Here is a 20,736-nt window from a genome sequence, read left to right on the forward strand (position 1 = left end):
GCAGCCGAGCAGCCCGGACTAGAATGCAATAGATTTCTTGCTTCTGCCACAGATTCCCCCAGCTGTGAGCCTTCCAACCTTCTAAGTATTCTTTTATATGTGGTTCAGAGTTCTGGGACCAGCCCCTGAACCTGCTTGGTCAGGTATTCTGTGTTGTTATTGGTGGAGCTCTCTGCTATACGTCCACCCGATCCGCCATCTTGTTTGTTCCCTCGTTGTGTTTCTTGACTGCTGCTTCCATGAGTATTGAGTGTGGATCCTAGCAAAATGAAATCTTTGACAACTTCACTCTTTCCTCCATTTATCATGATTTTATTTACTGGTTCAGTTGTGAGGATTGTTGTTTCTTTATATTGAGGTACAATCCATACTGCAGGCTGTAGTCTTGATCTTCATTAGCATTTTAAGTCCTCTTCATTTTCAGCAAGCAAGGTTGTACGTATCGTCTGCATATTGCAGGATGTTAATGAGTCTTCCTTCAATCCCGATGCCATGTTCTTCTTCATGTAATCCAGCTTCTTGTATTATTTGCTCAGCATACAGATTGAACAAGCACGGTGAAAGAATACAACTCTCGTGTACCCCTTTTCTGATTTCAAACTATTCAGTATCCTCTTGTTCTGTTGGAACTACTACTTCTTGGTCTGTGAACATAGTTACTTGGTCTCATGAACATAGTTCCATATTCTGGAATACCCATTCTTGCCAGTGTTATCCATAGTTTGTCATCATTGCTGACTTTAGTGGTTGGAACTTAAGTTTAAATGATAGTGGTTTTAACTGGTGTTCCTTGTGTTGTTGCTAAGTGCCATTGAGTTGGTTCTAACTCATAGTATTCCTGTACAGGGTTTCCAAGGCTTTGAATCTTTGTGGAAGCAGAAAGCCTCATCTTTCTCCTGCAGAGTGGCTGGCAGGCACAAACCATAGACCTCGTAGTTCACAGTCCAGTGCATATCATATGGAACCACTTCACTTCCTGGTCTTCCTTTTGTTACCATTGTGAAGTGCTGTCAAGTTGGTTCCTACTCATAGCAACCCTGTATAGGGTTTCTGAGTAGCAGCTGGTAGGTTTGATCTTGTGGTTCAAACTGACCTTGCGGTCCAGTGCATTATCCTGCAATGCCACACTAGGACTCCTTATATAGGCATATGGATATTAAGCTATCCTATCACAAACAGCATTGTACTTTAAGGTAGATCTTGAAATGTTCTTTTTAACAATGAAAGCGATGCCATTCCTTTTGAATTTGTTGTTCCTAGCATAGTAAACCATATGATTATCTGATTCAGAAGGATCAATATCAGTCAGTTTCAGCTGACTAATACCTTGTTGTTGTTGTTGTTAGGTGCCATTGAGTTGGTACCAACTCATAGTGACCCTATGCACAACAGAACAAAACACTCCCCAGTCCTGGGCCAACCTTACAATTGACTGATGCCTAGGATGTCAGTTTTTATGCATTCCATTTCATTTTTGAAAACTTTTTCCTAGATTTATACTTCACATGTTCTGTGTTCTGATTGTAATAGTTGTTTGCGACTGTTTCTTCTCATTTTGAGTTGTGCTTCATCACCAAATGAAGGTCCTGAAAGCTTTACTCCATCCGTGGCATCCTGATCAACTCTGCTTTGAGGAGTCAGCTCTTCCCCAGTTGTACTTTTGTCGCCTTCTAACCTGTGGGACTCATCGTCCTGCACAATGAAGATGTTCTGCTAGTCTGATAATGTTCCACTGCTATTCATACGGTTTTCAGTAGCTAAACCTTCAGAAGTAGTCTATCTCTCCTTCTTTCTAGTCTGTCTTAGTCTGGAAACTCCATTGAAATGTGTCCACCACATTTAAATCCTTGCTGAGATTTAAAATTCTGGTGGCACAGCTTCCAGCATCACAGCAACACATAAGCCACCACAGACATCAGACTGACAGCTGAGTGGTGACCATGAGGTATAAATATCATTAATTTTAATTTTTAGTGAAATAATACCTGTAAATACTATTAAATATTAACTCGTACTAAACATCTCTAGTGAAACATAGCCCTCCTCTCTCTGGTTCCTATCCAGTCCCTAGTCTTGCTTCCCAGGGGTACCTCCTTCAAATTGTCCTCTATTCTTTTGTTCATTTCCTCTGCTACTTGCTTCTACATCTCTCATGTGTATATTTATGCTGTTATTTTTTTATTTATCAGCTTCAGGTTATTCACTGGTTTTCTACTACTTAGCTCTTCTACAGTATCCTACACGTGTAATTGTGTAATTTTATCACAATTGAAGTCAGTTTCAGAACATACAGTAATGTGACTGAAACAACATTTTTCACGAAGTCAATAATTATTTAAGTGCTGACCAGAACTTGAAAATTCATGAGCAGGGCGGTCATCTGAGATGCGACTATTGGTCTATCCATGTGCTGAAGAAAGAAGAGTGATAAAAATTAAAGATGTTTGGAATCAACCAGTCCAGTGGACTTTTGGACACATAGATAATTAGTGTTTTACTGAATGAATAAGTCTCCACAGCTCTGAGACCAGAAGAACTAGAAAGTTCTGGCTACCAAGGGTGGGAGAAAATGTGGAAAGAAACTCAAAATTATAAAACAGACCAACCTTATTGGTCAGAAAGAGACTGGCAGAACACAAGACTATGACCCTCAATCACCCTTCAGGTCTGGAACAGAATTCACCCTCATGGTCCAATTTTCAACCAAGCAGTAGATTGGTATATAGGGAGGGGACAACAACACTAGTAAGGTATGTTCACCATGGAATACTAAGTCGTTCAAGATCAAAAGGACAACATTTATCTAAGGACAAAGTTGAGAAGGGCTGGGAAGGAGAGTGAAATGGAAATAAAAATCACAGGGAGGAAGTAGGATAGCTGCTATTACATGGAAGGGATTGCAGTCATTGAAATGAAGCAAGTGTATGATGTGCTGAATGTAAGACTGATAATTTTGTCTGTAAACTTTCACTAAATTCATTAAAAAAAACCCAAAAACCCTAATTAGCAGCCATCTAAGGTGCAACGCTCATGGAAGCAGCAGTCAAGAGATCAAACGACGTATTACATTAGGCAAATATGCTGCACAAGACCTTTTTAAAGTGTTGAAGAGCAAAGACGTCAACCTGAAGACTTAAGATGTGCCTGACCCAAGTCATGGTATTTTCAATAACCTCATATGCATGTGAAAGCTGAACAGTGAATTAGGAAGACCGTGGAAGAATTGATGCTTTTGAGTTATGGTGTTGGAGGAAAATATTGAAAGTGCCATGGGCTGCCAGAAGAACCAATAGATCTGTTTTGGAAGAAGTGCAGCCAGAGTGCTCCTTGGAGGCCAAGATGGCCAAACTTCGTGTCTCAGACTTTGGACATATTGTCAGGAGGGACAAGTCACTGGAGAAGGATATCATGTTTGGTAAGGTGGTGGGTCAGAGAAAAAGAGGAAGACCCCAATGAGATGGATTGGCCAAGTGGCAGCATCGATGGACTCAAGCGTGGCAGCAGTAGTGAGGTTGGCTCAGGATCAGGCAGTGTTTCTATTTGTTGTGCATAAGGTCACTGTGAGTTGGTAACAACTCGATGGCACCTAACAACAACAAGGTACAACTATTGTCTATCCCCAACTGGAGGAAAGAAGAATGGGGATAATTGAAGCTGCCTAGAAACAATTATGGACCATATAAAGCATCAGTTTCTACAACCCTGAAACCAGCAGAACTAGATGGTGCCCAGCTATCATTACCAACTGCTTTGAAAGGATCACATTAGAAAGTTTACAAAATGTGGTACAAAACTCAAAACCACAAAACAGGCCAGGCATACTAGTCAAATAGAGACTGGTGGAACCCCGGGACTGTAACCCTTGGTTACCCTTCAAGTCTGGAAATTCACTCAATTTTCAGCCAAACAATAGATATACAGGTGGAGAGCATGCTGGGGTAGGGATGGGGGAGGCAGGTGGAGCAACAACACCAGTGAGAGTGGTCAACCATCTGAGACCACCTAAGGACAAAATTCAGAGGGTAGGGAAAGAAGGATTCATGGAAACAAGAAACAGACCGGGAAGTAGAATAAGAGGTATTACCTGGAGGGGATGGCAATCCTTGAGAGGAAACAAAGTGTATGGCTTCCTGAATGTAAAACTGAAGATCTGCTTTGTAAACCTTCACTCAAATTCATAATAAAAATTTTTAAAAAAATGGTTATATGCTCTGACCTCTGTGTCATGCCAACCAAGGAGATTTTTTACACAGCCAGTATGTCAGTTGTATTTTTCTAATCTGAACATTTTCTTCATTTTGTTCTGGGCTAATTGCTCACTCCACAACTCCAAGTATTGTTTTGGGACTTGACTATGTCATTCTCTTATGTAGGATCTGCTTTCAAGGATCTCATGATTTGTTTTTTCTCACCCCAGCTTTCTTGGAACACGTACTCTCCATTGTTGTTGTTAAGTGCCAGCGAGTTGGTTCCGACTCATAGCGACCCTCTGTAGGTTTCCAAGGAGTGGCTGGTGGGTTTAAACCACCAGCCTTGTGGTTAGCAGTTCAGTGCTTGTCCTACAGTGCCACACCAGGACTCCACATACCCCATTAGCTTCCATAAAAAAATGGTACATGAGAAAGAAATTTTTCTGGCCTTTGCTTGTCTGAAAATAACTTTATTAAACCCTAATGCATGACTGATCATTTACCTGAATAAGATATTCTGGATATAATGTTAGCATGCCTCAGAGTTTTGAAGATATAGTTCCATTGTATTTTAGATTCTGATGTTGGTGTGGAGACATCTGAGATAATTCTGATGCTTGGTCTTTTTTTTTTTTTTATCCTTTTGTTTTGGAAGATGTTAGCAATCTCTACTCAAACTGAAATTTCATGATGAAGTCCCTCAATGGGTCTTATTTATTGGGGTGGTCACTCAGGGATCCTTTTAATTCCCAAAACATAAACCTCTCAGTTCTGAGAAATGCTCCGGTATTATTTCCTCACTTGTATCTCTCCATTTTCTCTATTTGCCAAAATGTTGGACATTTCAGTTTCTTTTTAACATTTTGTTCTCTGGGAGATTTCCTTTAAAACATTTTTTTTAGCCTGTAGGTTACATGAGTTAAATTTTTGTTTAGTGAGGATCTATCTGTTGCCTCAGAAACCCTGTATAGGGTCGCTATGACTTGGAACCTACTCCACAACACTCCATGACACATGACAACACCAACAACAACATCTGTTTGATATATACTTAAATTACTTGTTTCTTTTTATATCTAATTTTAAGGTGTGATTTTTTTTTCCCCATCCTTTTTGATTTATTTTTTAGAATGTAAAAAGAGATTTCTTACTCCCATGCCTATCTCTTTCAGCCTTTTCTCACCTACTTCCTCTTACAACAATTTTCATTTATTCCTAGTTTATATTTTCTGTGCTTTTTCTAAAATAAGCAAATACATACTTACACAAGAGGGCTTCAGAAATTTGTGCAAAGAAACAAAGGACCCTCGGACCATCAAGGGAGAAGGATACAAGTGGAATGCGAGACCTTATCCAGAGAAGCAACGATACCAGAGATGGAGACTTGGAGAGAGGGAGCAGCTGAGAACTCTAGATTTATGGGAAGAGAGGGACTAAGAGCTGGTGGCCAGGAGGCAGACTTGCAGAATGTGCCCTTTGGTGGTGTAAATTATTATATATGCCTGGGTGTATATATATAAAAAAAAGCTAAAGTTAATAGAGAGAAATACTGTTAACTGATGGTACGTGGAGGGGATTATAATTATTGTAATGAAACAAGGTGTATGATTTGTTGAATGTAAAACCGATGATCTGCCCTGTAAACTTTCACTCAATCCACAGTAAAAAACCTTGAAAAAAAAAAACAGTTATAAACTAAGATGGAGGATCTGTCTAGAAACATTTTCATTTAATAAAGGTTTCAAAGATTTTGTAGGAAAAAAAAAAAATGGGCAAAGATTCCATTATCTATGAATACCATTTTTACACAAACTTTTTTTGAAAAGTTACTCCTAAGTGGTCTGATATTTTTGCATTTATTCTTTTGGATTTTAGAAAAGTTAGGGTCACTCTGGGTTAGAGTCGACTTGACAGCACTTAACAACAAAAACAACAACAGTGTTTTGATTCCAGCTATTTTATATTGATACGTATGGCACTTTCAGGTCACCACTGGACTGCTTACCACAAAGTCGGCAGTTCAAACCCACCAGCTGCTCCTCGGAAACCCTGTACAGGGTTGCTATGAATTGGAACCGACTCGACAGCACTTCACAACAATGGCATAGTAGCCTTAGTCAAAGCTCTTTCCTTAGTTTGGTTTGTCGGCTTTAAATCCTTTGATTCACATCTGTTTTCAGCAATCAGTGTATTGTACTTTCTCCTGCCTCTCCCTCCTTTTCTACTTTTCTAGTTGTGTCATTTCTACTTTGTCAGAATATACAAAATGTACATGCTGTTCTACTCTGCTACCCTTGCACTGCCCATCTTTGTTTTTATTTAGATTTACAATTAGGTATTTTCAGTCTTACCATCATTAGCTTGTTTACTGAAATTTCCCCAATCATCTCCAACTTTGGGTGATATTCTTACCTTTACCTTTATGGAGGTGAAGCTCTTCTAGAAAATTCCTTTTAAAAGACTCCCGAGTATACTATTCCCTGAGTTGTGTGGTTAAACTGGTTTTGGATGGTTATTTCTCTACTTACCTTCTCTAATACCACAAAACAAGTTGATTATGGCTCACATCGACCCTATAGGACAGAGTAGAACTGCCCCATGGGGTTTCCAACGCAGTAAATCTTTGGAGAAGCCACATCTTTCCCCACTGCTGAACCACTGGTGGATTCCAACTGCTCACCCTTCCGATAGCAGCCAAGCGCTTAACCACTGCACCACCACCAGGGCTCCCTTTCTTACCTTCTCACGTAACTGCTACAAATTGCAGTTTGTAGTGGTCTCGGATTCCTAATGTTGTGGTAGACCTGAGTTAGGGGTGGTTTTCTTAGCCTTGTTCATCTTTTGTTTTATCCCATATTGTGGAGAATTGGAATTTAGACAGCAGATGTTATAACATAGAGTCCTTTGACTTTTCTTGTACTTTATCTTTTAAGTTTTTGTATTTCGTATCCATTTTTATTCTCCAAAAGCACTGCTTTGTCCCTCTTTTCTCGTTGTGTTAATTGCATTCTGCTTTCCTTTCAGGTATGTAATATCCTCTGTGAGGATGTTTATTATAGCTCTAAGAGACGATTCCAGGGAGAATATTTGTTAGATCTTTTTATAATTGTTATTGCATTATGTCTTTTAAAAAAGATATTCCTCTGCTCTCCGCATTGTCTCTCCTTTCTCCGATTGCTACTGTTTCTGCTTTTGTTCTTGATGGTAGTTTTCCTCAGCTGCCTGGTGTCTGTCCTCTGGTTATCTGGTCATGTGTGCAGTTGAGGAGCCCACAAAGTTCATTGGTAGTGCGGCATGAGCAGATATATTGACTTTGGGGCCTCACTCTAGTACTTGATGGAACTGCATTTGCATTAAGGGGACCTTCCCAAGTGTTATTATGTAAAATCTTTTCAAAGGACTATTCAGAGTCCTGGTATGGTGCTGTAGGGTTAATACTGGAATAACTGCAAGGTCAGTGGTTCAAAACCACCAACCACTCTTTAGAAACCCTATATAGGGTTGCTATGAGTCAAAACCAACTTTGACGGCACTTAACAACAATACTCAGTTTCCCTAGAGGTGAATCCTCCAATACCTTTCTTGAAGAAAGAGGAATAGAAGTTGAGGTAAACTTCGTTGTTCAAATTGTAGAGACATAGTGAGTGAAGTATATATGGCACTGATGTTATTTGATGTGCAAGTTTTCTGTTTTCAGAATCACTTCTCTGGCTGGTCACCTGTGTTTTTCCTGCATTTTTCTTCATGTTGCCAGCCTTCCAGCCACTTTTGTGTTCCAAAGAGTTACTTACAGACCTTTCTCATCTCCTGTTGCTTCATCTATCTTTTTTTTTTAAAAAAAACAAAACTCCTTTACCACCATTTAGTGGTTTCCAGAGAGTGGAGAAATGGATTCATATGGTCATATTTTAAAGTTACATTTTGATTACATTAAATAATGACCCTTTCACCCATTTTCACACCCATCTAGATGAATGTCAATTTATTTTCCTAAATAAAATTTCACTGTTTTGCAGAAAGTATTTCTCAGTCAATCCAACTGCCAATATATCTGTTGTTACGTGCCATTGAGTCAATTCTGACCTTTGCGACCCTGTATAGAGTTTCCAAGAAGCAGTTAGTGAGTTTGAACCGCTGACCTTGCAGTTCAAATGGCTTTGCAGTCTGGCGCACTAACCCACAGCACCACACCAGGACTCCTTGGCACATATAGCTATTCCGTTTTTCTATGAACTTTTTCAAGTCCCCTCACGTATATATAAATCCAACTGCCAGAAAATATATCCCAGCAGTTGTATTAAAATTTGGAATTTTGTCTTTGGTAAATGGTTTCAGGTCCACTCTTTTGTGTGTGACTCTGTTGATAGGATGTAGACAAGAGCCTAGACTGACAGTCTCCAACTTCCTCTTGGCTTTACAGTGAAGGCAGGGGTTATGTTTTATTTGTATTATATTACAATCATATAAATATATATAAAAGAATCATAATTAAAGTAGCCCTGATCAAACTTAAAAAACAGAATTGCTTTATCTTGAGTGTACCACTTTCTTTTCCAGAAGCACGTTTGTAAATTGAGACTGGCGTGTATTATGAAGTTACCTGTGTGGATCACATTTGACACTTCTCAGCTCTTGTTTTGCACTTGTTGAGAGAGGCCTCATGGAAAGCCCCCTGCTGATTTAATTAGCAAATGCCATTTAGAATTACAGCTGGTTGGATTTGGGTATAAGTGTGAAACAATTGATCTCTTGAGAACAAAAATGTTTTGCTTTCATACTCTCTAGGGAAAACATACTTAGAACTGATTTCAGTAATGTTGTGAAATACATTCTTTTGGTAAAATGTGCTATTAAATATGTTTCACTTTGAAATAATTATCTTTCCTATGTTTGCTAGTCTTGATTTGTGATGACTCTTCATAACTTGTTTCATGATAGTAGTAGAGATCATCCAACCTCTTTGAGCCTTTTTGCCCTTCATCTGTAAAATGGTGATACACAGTCTTGCTTTATTCTTTAACATAGTTGCAAAAATCAGATGTGATAATAGATGTGAATGTACCTGATAGCATAATTATAGTGATATTCAAGATTAGACTACTATCTTTATTGTTACTGTTGTTGTTAAGTGCTGTTGAGTCATTTCTGACTCATAGTGACCCTGAGGGTTTCTGAGGAGTGGTTGGTGGGCTTGAACTGCTGACCTTGCATTTCAAACCTACCTTGTAGTCCAATGCATTAACCCACAATGCCACACCAGGACTTATTGTCTTAATTATTACTTGCTGGCCTGTTCTTTTGCTATCCTTTCATAGACACAGTAATATACTGAAAAGACGGCACAGGCCTTAGATTTTCTAAGCCTCAGTTTCCTCTTCCTTCAATGGGGTTTATTATACCAAGATTGTGATTAGGAAAATGAAAAAATACTTCATGATATCTGCAAAGAATATTGCAAATTCCTGGATTCTTTTCTTAGTTAACCTACTTGTTCCTCTTAATATTTAAGAAAAGGGAATAAAGAGTTACGTGTTAAAATTATGCTGGCAACCAAAAATGTGCTCTCTTTTATCAGGTTATCTCAGTGTCATTGAGATTTATGCTGAGAGATAGTTGTAGAATGAATGAGTTATGAGTAACCCCCAAATCAGCTGGATGGAGGGGTTTAGTAGAGACTCAGTGACCATCTAGTGTTACATGAAAGGGCCAAGTCATACTTTTTCCTTTGATCAGTAATGTCTGGGGTCCCCATGTAGTACCCAAAGCTATTGTTTGCTGTCAATGGGAAACAAAATGCCTGCTTCACAAGCTATTTTTTGCCCATTTAGAATGTAAACTGTGTTCTCTTGTTCACTTTAGTTATTGTTTTGAGTAGACTTGATCTAATATTTATCTTTAGTATCTAACATTTCTCTCTTTTTGTTTTATGTTCTTAGAAAACCATATGTACTTATTTGAAGGTAAAGATTATTCTAAGGAGCCTAGTAAGGAAGACAGACAATCGTTTGAGCAACTGGTGAATCTTCAGAAAACCCTTTTGGAGAAAACTAGTCAAGAGGGCCGGTCACTCCGAAATAAAGGCAATGTAAGAACTATTGATGTAAAAGAATAATTTCTTCCAAACTGTCATTGGTGGGGTGAATGGTGCCAGGTGTGAATTGTTTAGAAATAAGCCTGTAGTGGTTTGTTGAAATGTAAGTGTAATTAACTATTGTGAGTGTAATTAACTATTATTGTTGTTAAGTGCCATCAAGTTGTAGAGTTTCTGAGGAGAAGCTGCTGGGTTTGAACTGCCACTCTGCAGTTAGCTTCCAGTGCTTATCCTACGATATCATCCTCTAATAGAAAAACTGTATGAAAAACTGATATAAAAAACATTAGTTGTTGTTGTTAAGTGCTGTCGAGTCAGTTCTGACCCATAGCGACCCTGTATAGGGTTTCCGAGGAGCAGCTGGTGAGCTTGAACCGCCAACCTTGCAGTTCAAACGGCTTTGCATTCTGGCTCATTAAACCACAGCACCACAGCAGCACTACATAAGGAAAGCTTATTTTACTACTAATGCTAGTAAAAGCAACCCTCTCTATTGAGGCCTCCTCTGATTAGATCACTATGTTAACACCAAAATATCATGTTAAGTGCTATCAAGTCGGTTCCAGCTCATAGAGACCCAGTGTAAGGTTTCTGAGGAATAGCTGGTGTGTTTGAACCACCAACCTTGTGGTCCGTAGTCCAGTGCTGATCCTGCAGTGCCACACCAGGGGTCCTAAGAGTCATTAAGTAAGAATCAACTTGGCAGAGGTGGGTTTTGTTTTCTTGTGGGATTTTTTGGTCTTCAAGACAAGATGGCAATCATAAATGATACATATAATGTGCATAGTTTTGTCACAGAGCATGTACTTATTAAATGCTAGCTATTATTAAGGACCTGGTGTGGTGCTGTGGGCTAAAGCACTGAACCACAAGGTCAGTTTGAACCACATGGTCAGTGGTTCAAACTCACCAGCTGCTCCTTAGAAACTTTATACAGGGTTGTTATGAGTTGGGGCTGACTCACCAGCCCTTAACAAAAATTGTTAAGGTAATAATGAGAATGAAAGACTGTTTTAAGAAAGACAGACGTGCGTTGTAGGAAGACTGCCATGAAAATGGTTAAACTTAGAATGGCATCCTGCAGGGCATGCTTCCAGTAAAGAAAAAAACAGTAATTTTCGGAAGGAAGAAACTTATTCCTGATGAAATGAATCCATGGCATATTTTTGTCCCCTACTTGCAAATGTGCTGGTGGGTTTAGAGTACGCCGTCCTGGTCACCATGCCCATGAGGTGTGTAATCGGCGTCTCTGCTGCCACTTCCCAGGTAGCATGGAGAGAGAGAGGTGTTTTGTCACATATGAAACGTGCTGCTTCCAGACTGCACACAGCCTGTGTTTTAGGGAATAATGAAAGTATGGAGGAACAGGCAGCCCCTGACCTTTCCTGGTTCTTTCCACAGGCTCTCATCCCAGGCCTGGTGGAGGGCTCTAGCAAACGGAAACAGATCCTGAGCCCCGAAGAGCTAGAGGAGAGAAGGAAGAAGAGACAGGAGGCAGCAGCCAAGAGAAAGCGACTAATGGAGGAAAAGAAGAGAGAAAAGGAAGAAGCTGACCATAAGAAAAAGTATATCTGTATCATTCATTGATCACACTGAGGGGGCACAGTGGGTTGTTAAGACTCCCTCCACAGTTTGCTACTTTAAAATTGTAGAAAATGCCTAGACTGCTTGTCGTTCCCATCGGCGATTAGGATACTTGGAAAAAGATAAAACATTAACCGTAATGCCTTATGCTTAAGTGAAAAATCTTGAGTGCATAAGACAGAGAAGATCCATTCTGTTGAAACAAGAAAATTTTTAAATTTTCTTGTAGCTGGCTAGCAAAAAGTAGTTTGCTTCAATAACATTCTTTCAGAGGTGTACTTGAAAACAATGAGGGACACAAAGTGGCTGTTCTGTGCTACTGAAGTGTAGTCATCAGACAGTTAGGCCAGAGCAGTAAGACTTCTTGTTTATTTACAAATAAGCAGAAAACATTGATCAGAGCAAGTTTCTAATTGCATTTCCATGTAGTGTTTACTGTATGTGAAGAGCAGTACAAAATGTGCTCCGAGAGGAAATTGTGATGGGCCGGATAATTCCCTTGTCTCTCTGGCCTGCTGCAGGATGGCCTGGTGGGAGTCCAACAATTACCATTCGTTCTGTTTGCCTGTGGAGGAGAGCGAGCCTGAGGGTCCTGCGGACGAGGACGATGAGAGCTCTACTGAGCTGGGTTACCAAGACCCAGAGCTGACCGCCATCAAGTACATCAGCGGTGATGTCACCCACCCTCAGGCTGGGACTGAGGATGCGCTAATAGTTCACTGCGTAGGTATGAGAAGTGGTGATGGGCAGGAGTGGGTACCTCAGACTTCAGGGTCCCAGGATTGGTGGGGATTGTGCTCACTTGGGTAAATGCTCCCAGTGTGCTGGTGTGTGGTCAGAAGAACTTAGATTTTCCAATCTGGAGACTTGTATTTGATTCTTGACTCTCTTATTAGTTAACTAACTTACCTAAGCTTTAATAGTCTTATCTGTATAATAGAATACTAGCTGTCTTACTCGCCTCACAAGGGTTTTAAGAGACTGAAATGAGGCAACATCTTGAATACAAGAAACTCCTTTAAAAAAAAGCAGAACTTCAAACATATTCCCACCTCAGGCCTTTGCACTTTTTCTTTCTTTTGCCTGGAACTCTTTCCCCATATAGCATGCTAAGTATCTTTTCCAGTATCTGCTTCTCAGAGGAGTTGTCTCCTATTGCTTCATATAAACCCTACACTATTCCATCCCTCTGTTGCCCTCCGTAGCCATTCCTACCTTACTTTATTCTCTGTATATCATCACCTGACACTATGTATCTGTTTTTTATGTGACTCTTTTTGCAGTAGAAAGTAAGTCTTAAGAGAGCAGGGGTCTTTTTGTTCACTGTGTGTCCTCGGTGCCTAGAGCAGTACCTTATACATAGTTTGTTGTGGTTAAGGGCTCTTGAGTTGGTGTGCAGCGACAACACCCCCCCACCCCCCCGTGTAGGGTTTCCAAGACTGTACATGTTTGCTAGAACAGAAAGTTTTGTTTTTCTCCCACAGAGAGGCGGTGGGCTGCAACTGTTAACTTTACACATAATTGTTGTTGTTCAGGGTTGTCCAGTCATAGTACCAACTCATAGTAACCCTGTATAGAGTTTCCGAGGAGCAGCTGGTGGGTTTGAACCACCGGACCTCATGGTTAGCAGTCTAGTATTTATCCTATAGTGCCACACCAGATTTCTTAACATAGAATAGTGGTTATGTGCCGTGAAGTCGGGTCCTACTCATAGCAACCCTGTATAGCATTTCCAAGGCTGTGAATCTTTATGGGAGCAGAAAGGTTTATCTTTCTTCCATGGGGCAGCTGGTCAATTTGAACTGTTGACCTTGTGGTTTGCAGCCCAACTCAATCCACTATGCTACCAGGGCTCCGTATTTGCTGGCCAGTATTTGTAGTGTGATTGAACAAATGGATAACAATCAATACAAGTTACTGCCAGGCTGAATACATCACTGAGACTCTCCGTTTCCTATAAAGTGGAGTTGGGTGCTGTTGCATTTCCAGTGCCTCAACTTATGGAAGCTTTCTTTGTTCTGTATACATCCTCTCTCCATCCTTTGTCAGTCATCTCCAGAATGGCAAATGCACTGCCAAGATTCGGTCCATGCAGAATGCTGATTTTCAAGATGCTTTCTTGTTGCAATGGCCAGGTGCATCTTCCAGAAGACCTGAACGTGTTGGAAAGTCTAATCCATGATACTCTTAGATTTTCCCTTTGAAAAGTCTTTCTTACCACAAGCCTATTTGATGATGTGTCTTTGTTTATTGTCTGTCTGATTTTGTTTTGTTTGCTTTAAATTGTGGGTTGTACATTACTCCCTGTAGCTGAACATTTTCTTTCTTCTGTAGATGACTCTGGCCACTGGGGCAGAGGTGGTTTATTCACAGCTCTAGAAACCCGATCAGCGGAACCAAGAAAAGTCTATGAGCTGGCTGGGAAGATGAAAGGTATGACACAAAGTAGAGGCAAGAGTGAGGCTAGAATAAGAGAACAGAGGCCACTTGAGACGGGTATCATGTTGGTTATAAAGGACTAGGTAGGGAGTTGGGGGTGAATTCTGTCCTCAGCTAGTTGTAATGTGACCTTGAACCAGTTCCTTGTCCTCTCTATGCATGTCTTCTCATCGGTGATTCATGAATAATACTTGTTTCACATATCCCCTTGGGATTAGGCTGAGGATAATGAATGTGCAAGTATTTTGAAAAATGTCAGTTTCTGCTTATGTGTTAAAGTCCTAGCATGCAGATTGTGTCAGTGTTTGCCTACCTTGCCTCATCTTCATAAGGGAATATCTCATGAAAATGTCAGAGACCTGTGGAAGAAAAATCAGACACACATTAAAATGCAAACAAGAGCTCAGTTTTGGTGTTGAGCTGACGGGAAGGAGAAGGTGTTATGAAGTTAGTGTGGTCTGGGGCCTAGCACTCCCTGGAGACAGAAGTGAAGCTGTCTGGGACCAGAACCTGGAAAGCTGAACAGTCTCCTCACTTGGACAAGGAAGAAGGGAAAAGTGTTCCTTTGGAGTGCAGAACTCACAAAGTGACAAGAGGAGTAGAATGATTACGTGATGATTTCCTTGGGGACTTAAGAGACTAAGGGACCTTGACCCTGCAGATTTCTTTGAGATTGGTTTTTCATGATTCTTTAGTCCAGTTTCTGGAGTGGAAAGGGATACAAGGACCTAGGGAGGATTCTCCTTCTAGCAAAACAAAAACTATGATTTGAGACAGTTAATTTAGATCTGGGTATTGATGGGAGCTCTGGTAGCGTAGTGGTTACGAGTCGGGCTGCCAACCACAATGTCAGCAGTTCAAAACTACCAGTTGTTCCGTGGAAGAAAGATGAGGCATCTGCTCCCGTAAAGATTTGCGGCCTCAGAAACCCTGTGTAGGGTCACTATGAGTCGGAACCGACTCCACGGTACTTAACAACAACAACAACATTGATGGGTAGTTGAAAAAGCAGAGAACCCAAGGAGAGGTTGGAACTGTAGAGGCAGACTGGAGTCCCTGTTTGCAAACAGAGAAACGAGAGGGCAGAGAACAAACAAGGAAAGCACCTTCACTTTGGCAAGAAGAGGAGATGGAAGGGCTTGTCAGAAAAAAATATGAGACGCTTGAAAATGTAAGATATTAGAAGTACAAGGGAGGAGAAGGTGTTGAGAAGGGCTAAGTGGTCTGTCACGCCATCCATGAAGCAAGGTTGGGGACTGGGGGATTTGGCCTGACAGTGGTCACATGACTTGTCATGTGACCACTTTACTCACAGGACTAAAGCCTGGCCACACAGAAGGAAGGTCTAAGTTCATAATAAGAAAATGATGGCATGTGCACCTTGCTGTAGGAAGGACTGAAATGGGCTGTAGCAGAGCTATTGTCATAGACGAAACAGCATTGTATTCACTGTGGGTTAGAATTACTGGAGTTAACTCCATGGAGTGGTAAAAGTTATATTGGGCGTGGAAAGGCAGTTGAGCTTTTGAATATGTGAAGACACTTGGCAAGAGATCTCTAACCATGTCTTATTCAGAATGATCCTGGCAGTTGCACCAGTTAATGTGTCTGGAGAATGGTGCATAGGCCATGCAGGCTGGAGGAAAGGTTTTAGGCTGAGGAGTGGTGGAGAATAGGATTACAAAAGGGAGGCTTGGGTCCCATCGTGAAAGACAATTCTTGTCGATCCAAGAAGCTAGCATTCTAAGCAGAACTTCATCCTCTGGGTAATTGCTAGGCATTTGGGCGATTAGAGCAGAAGAATGCCATAGCAGAGCCATTGTCCTAGAATGACTTTTTAAAAGATTGGGATGCGCAGCGCAGGGTGGATTGAGAGGGCATCAGGTTCAAACTGGGGTATGCAAAGCCATAGAAATACATTGTTGTTGTTAAGTGCCATCGAGTCAATTCCAACTCAAAGAGACCCTGTATAGGGTTTCTGAGGAGCAGCTCATGAGTTTGAACTGCCGACTTTGTGATTTGAAGTCTAGTGCTAATCCTACAGTGCCATACCAGGAGTCCATAGAATTATATTCGAGCATATTTTTTTTTCTAGAGCATCAATTTGATTTGATTTGAATGGGGTGTTGCTGTTATTGTTAGGTGCCATCGAGTTGGTACCGACTCATAGTGACCCTATGTACAATAGAATGAAACACTGCCCCTTCCTGGGCCGACCTCACAATTGTTGCCACGCTTGAGCCCATTGATGATGCCACTTTGCCAATCCATCTTGCTGGGGGTCTTCCTCTTTTTCTTTGACCCTCCACCTTACCAAATATATCCTTCTCCAGTGACTGGTCCTTCCTGACACTATGTCCAAAGTATGAGAGACGAAGTTTGGCCATCCTGGCCTCAAAGGAGCACTCTGGCTGCACTTCTTCCAATACAGATCTGTTTGAATGGGGTAGGGAAATTTATAAATGACATGTTGTTGTCAAGTGACATCAAGTCGATTTGACTCACAGCGACCCTGCATAGGGTTTCTGAGGAGCAGCTGGTGGGTTCGAACTGCCAGCCTTCCTGTTAGCAGTCCTGGCTTATCCTACAGCACCATGCCATGACTCCAAAATCAGATGTAGTTGTTACTGTTGTTCAGTGTCTTGGAGTTGGTTCCAACTCATAACAACCCAGTATAGAGGTTTCAAGGAGGAACGGGAGGTCTGAACCACCGACCTTGCAGTTAGCAGTCTAGTTCTTACCCTACAGCCCCACACTAAGAGTCTTTCATCAATATATGAATGCAATACTTGAATAGTATGATGCAATATTTGAATGATTTAAGACACATATAAAAGCTTTCAAAGGAATGTCAAGCTCACAGTGCCCTCCCAGCCCCCCAAATCTCTCAGTCCTTGGTCTTTGCATTCATTCTGCTTGCCTGTAGGGATGCTTTGTTGGTACTGTTTGAGATACTGAGGCAAGGGTATTGAGCAAAGGCTATGGAAGATTATGAAGAAAGGAGGGACTTTGAACCTTAGCTGGATTTGGAAAAGACAAGCTCTAAGGAGGAGTCTTTACAGTCACGTGCAGTGCTCTCTGCTTTAGTGAACTTAATGTTCTTTCTGTTTTTCTTTTCGTTTTATTTCAGACTTGAGTCTGGGAGGTGTCCTTTTATTTCCTATTGACGATAAAGAGTCCAGAAACAAAGGGCAAGATTTGGTAAGTGAAAAGCAGATCTTTTATCCAAAAACTGAAATCTGGCTCTCCTCACTTCCTGAGGAAACCTCTCGTTGCCTGCTGGCCTGTAGAAAGTGAGCCTCGCTCTCTGCTGCATTCCCTCTGTCCTCACTGGGTCTGGTTTTCCATCCTACACTGGGAATACTGGCCGCCATCTTTCCTGTTCACTCTGCTCACGTAGACTCTGCTGCCCCCATCCTGAGTGCAGAGACTCTATCTTATTTCCTTTTTATCCTCAGTACCTAGCACTTAATTAGCAAAGGAAATGGGAGAGTTTGGTTAGCTATTGTATAGAACGCTCTATGAAAGATGTTTTCTAGCCAGCCATATCTAAGCAGAGGAAGAATAAACTCATATTACCTCTGCATGCATCAGAATTCTCCCTTTGCAGCTTAAGTTACCTTCCACTTGCCTGTCATTTGGATTCCTGCAGTGAGTTTCAGTTGCCATCCCTACTTGGCTTTCTCCAAGGCCTGAATTCATATTCATATTTTGAGCCAAATCTTACTGACGTAGAAAAGAAGATATTTAAACAGTGGGCTGAAAGAGAGGATCAGCCTCTTGAAGTTGGTGGCCTGCATTGTTCATAAGATAATTTCTGTTTGTTTTGATATTCATTCAGTAATTTCCAGAATATGACATACAATGAGAGTGTGCATAAGAGGGCTCTTAATCTAGTGACCCGAGAACATGGCACGTGGAATAGGAAACCTTGTCTGCTGTGCAGTTGTAGAGGTGTAGTCTCAGAAGCAACCTTGATACTCTGTCTGGCTGTAACCCATTTAGATTGTTGTTGGTGGTGGTAAGTGCCATCATGTTGGTTCTGACCCATATCGACTCTGTATAAGGTTTCCGAGAAGCGGCTGGTGAGCTTGAACCGCTGACCTTGCACTTCAGTACATTAACCTACAGAGGCATACTAGGGGACCTCCATTTAGATTAGGACAACTAAAACCCACTGCCTTGGAGTGTATTCTGACTCATAGCAACCTTCTAGGACAATATTGTTCCTGAGGGTTTCTGAGACTCTAAATCTACAAGAGCAGACAGCCTCATTTTCTCCTACGGAGTGACTAATGGTTGACCCACTGACCTTGTGGTTAGCAGCTCAGTGCTAAATCCACTGCACCACCAGGATAAGCGGTGATATTTGACATTCTTTCCTCACTGAGATTGTTTGAACAGAGATCAAGTGACTGTCTTGGGGTTATGGAGCTGACACAAACATTAGCTAGAGGTTGTTAAGTGCCGTGGAGTCGGTTCTGACCCAAAGTGACCCTGTGTAGGGTTTCCGAGGAGCAGCTGGGGAGCTTGAACCGCTGACCTTGCAGTTCAAATGGCTTTGCAGTCTGATGCATTAACCCACAGTGCCACACCAGGACTCCAGTATCTAGAGGTCTAGAGTTCTTCTATTCCTAAGCCTTGGGGAAATTCTTTCTTTACCTTTGAGAATATTTAGAAAGCCCACTTTGTTTTAATGTTAAGATAAGTCTACATGGAATTACCACAAAATAGTCATAAGGTAACACTCTTAAGATGGAGCATGAAATAATATATATGTAGGACATGCTTTTCTAGCCAGAGCACCGGTGACCCACAAAGGTCAGTGCGTGGGGGCTGCTTGCTCCTGTTGAGTGGGCAGGTTACTGAATTAGTGTGTAGCCATTCACTGTGATGGCAGCCATTCAATGAGGGTTCTTCCTAGTTGGCCTTGATTGTGGCGCAGCACCGGGATCGCTCCAATGTCCTGTCTGGCATTAAGATGGCAGCCCTAGAAGAGGGCTTGAAGAAGATATTTTCAGCAGCAAAGAAGAAGAAAGGTAAGGCTTCCACCTCTACCTGGGAGTGGACGTTTTTCCATTTCAGTCATGTGCGTATAGGATGTGGTTGCCAGAAGACAGGTGAGCAACAGCAGGAACCCATTCGTTTGCATGGTAAAGGTTAAACCCAGTATAAGTAATGGCAAAAATAAAAACCACACTGTCTTACATTTTGTATATCCCTCTTTCCTTCCAAATCACTTTCATATTCATTAGCCCTGGGGATTTGCTCTACCCACTGGGGTGTTTGTATCGTAGTCTTACAGAAGAGGAAATAGACAACTAGCAATACAGAAACCTGGTCATATGCAGTTGGGAGATTGTTTATTACATTGCCTCTCAGAGACCCACAGCCCACATTAGCAGACCGTCCTCTGCCAAAACCCAAGAAGTTTCATTTTATTTCCAAACCCAGTATATCTCAGAGGTGATTCATTGGCTTAACTTCTTAAACAATCTTTGCTAATTTTAATTATGTCTTTAACTTTGATCATATTCTATTTCCACTGTTCCTAGAATTATTTCCAGAATCTGTGGGTCCATGTGCCCCACAGAATTATTTAATATAACCTACTATAATCCATTCCTGATGTTTTTTAACATTGTGATTGGCTATTTTGAGTGAAAATGTCCATGATTATACACAGCTTATTCATCGAAAACCACACAGTAACTGTGGGAGCATAGATTATTTCCTCCTATGTATAGTTTATGCCCATCAATCAATTTTTGATGAATGAAGATGTCATCATTTATTTATTTATTTATTTATTTATTTTATAGCAAGTGTCCACCTTCCACGGATTGGACATGCCACGAAAGGTTTTAACTGGTATGGTACTGAACGACTTATTCGGAAACATTTGGCTGCAAAAGGCATCCCGACTTACATGTATCCTTTTGTTGTGTTGCTAGTGTACTTTGCTCCAGCTCAAAAGGAGAAATATGTTAACATTTTATAGTTATTGTTAAGTGCTGTCAAGTTGGTTCCTGGTATAGGATTTCCAAGGAGCAGCTGGTAGGTTTGAACTGTCATCCTTGTGGTTAGCAGTCTAGTACTTATCTATCCTACAGTGTCACACCATGACTCCTCATTTTATAGTATTGTTGGTGGTGGTAAGTGCCATTGAGTTGGTTCCGACTAACAGCGACCCTATATAGGGTTTCCAAGGAATGGCTAGTGAGTTTGAACCGCCAACCTTGTGGTTAGCAGTCCAGCATTTATCCTATAGTGTCACACCAGGACTCCTCTTTTATAGTTGTTGTTGTTACGTGCTATCGAGTCAATTCTGACCCATAGTGACCTGTACAGGGTTTCCGAGGCTGTTTATCTTTACGGGAGCAGAAAGCCTCATCTTTCTCCTGTGGAACAGCTGGTAGTTTCGAACTGCTG

The 20,736-nt window shown here is 41.2% G+C and overlaps 1 protein-coding gene across 3 annotated transcripts in view; it reads left to right on the top strand.

The window, feature by feature from the left end:
• Positions 1–20,736, top strand: part of CHD1L (chromodomain helicase DNA binding protein 1-like) — an 89,148-nt gene that overhangs the window by 66,582 nt on the left and 1,830 nt on the right. For all 3 annotated transcript variants that reach the window (XM_006861318.1, XM_006861317.1, XM_006861319.1), the window contains 7 exons: positions 10,127–10,275; positions 11,683–11,846; positions 12,387–12,592; positions 14,200–14,298; positions 17,435–17,505; positions 19,229–19,343; positions 20,127–20,235. In XM_006861318.1, the coding sequence (XP_006861380.1) occupies positions 10,127–10,275; positions 11,683–11,846; positions 12,387–12,592; positions 14,200–14,298; positions 17,435–17,505; positions 19,229–19,343; positions 20,127–20,235 (913 nt within the window). The remainder of the gene's footprint in view (positions 1–10,126; positions 10,276–11,682; positions 11,847–12,386; positions 12,593–14,199; positions 14,299–17,434; positions 17,506–19,228; positions 19,344–20,126; positions 20,236–20,736) is intronic.

The sequence above is a fragment of the Chrysochloris asiatica genome, unplaced genomic scaffold (genome assembly GCF_000296735.1).
Source record: "Chrysochloris asiatica unplaced genomic scaffold, ChrAsi1.0 scaffold00042, whole genome shotgun sequence".
Taxonomy (NCBI): Eukaryota; Metazoa; Chordata; class Mammalia; order Afrosoricida; family Chrysochloridae; genus Chrysochloris; species Chrysochloris asiatica.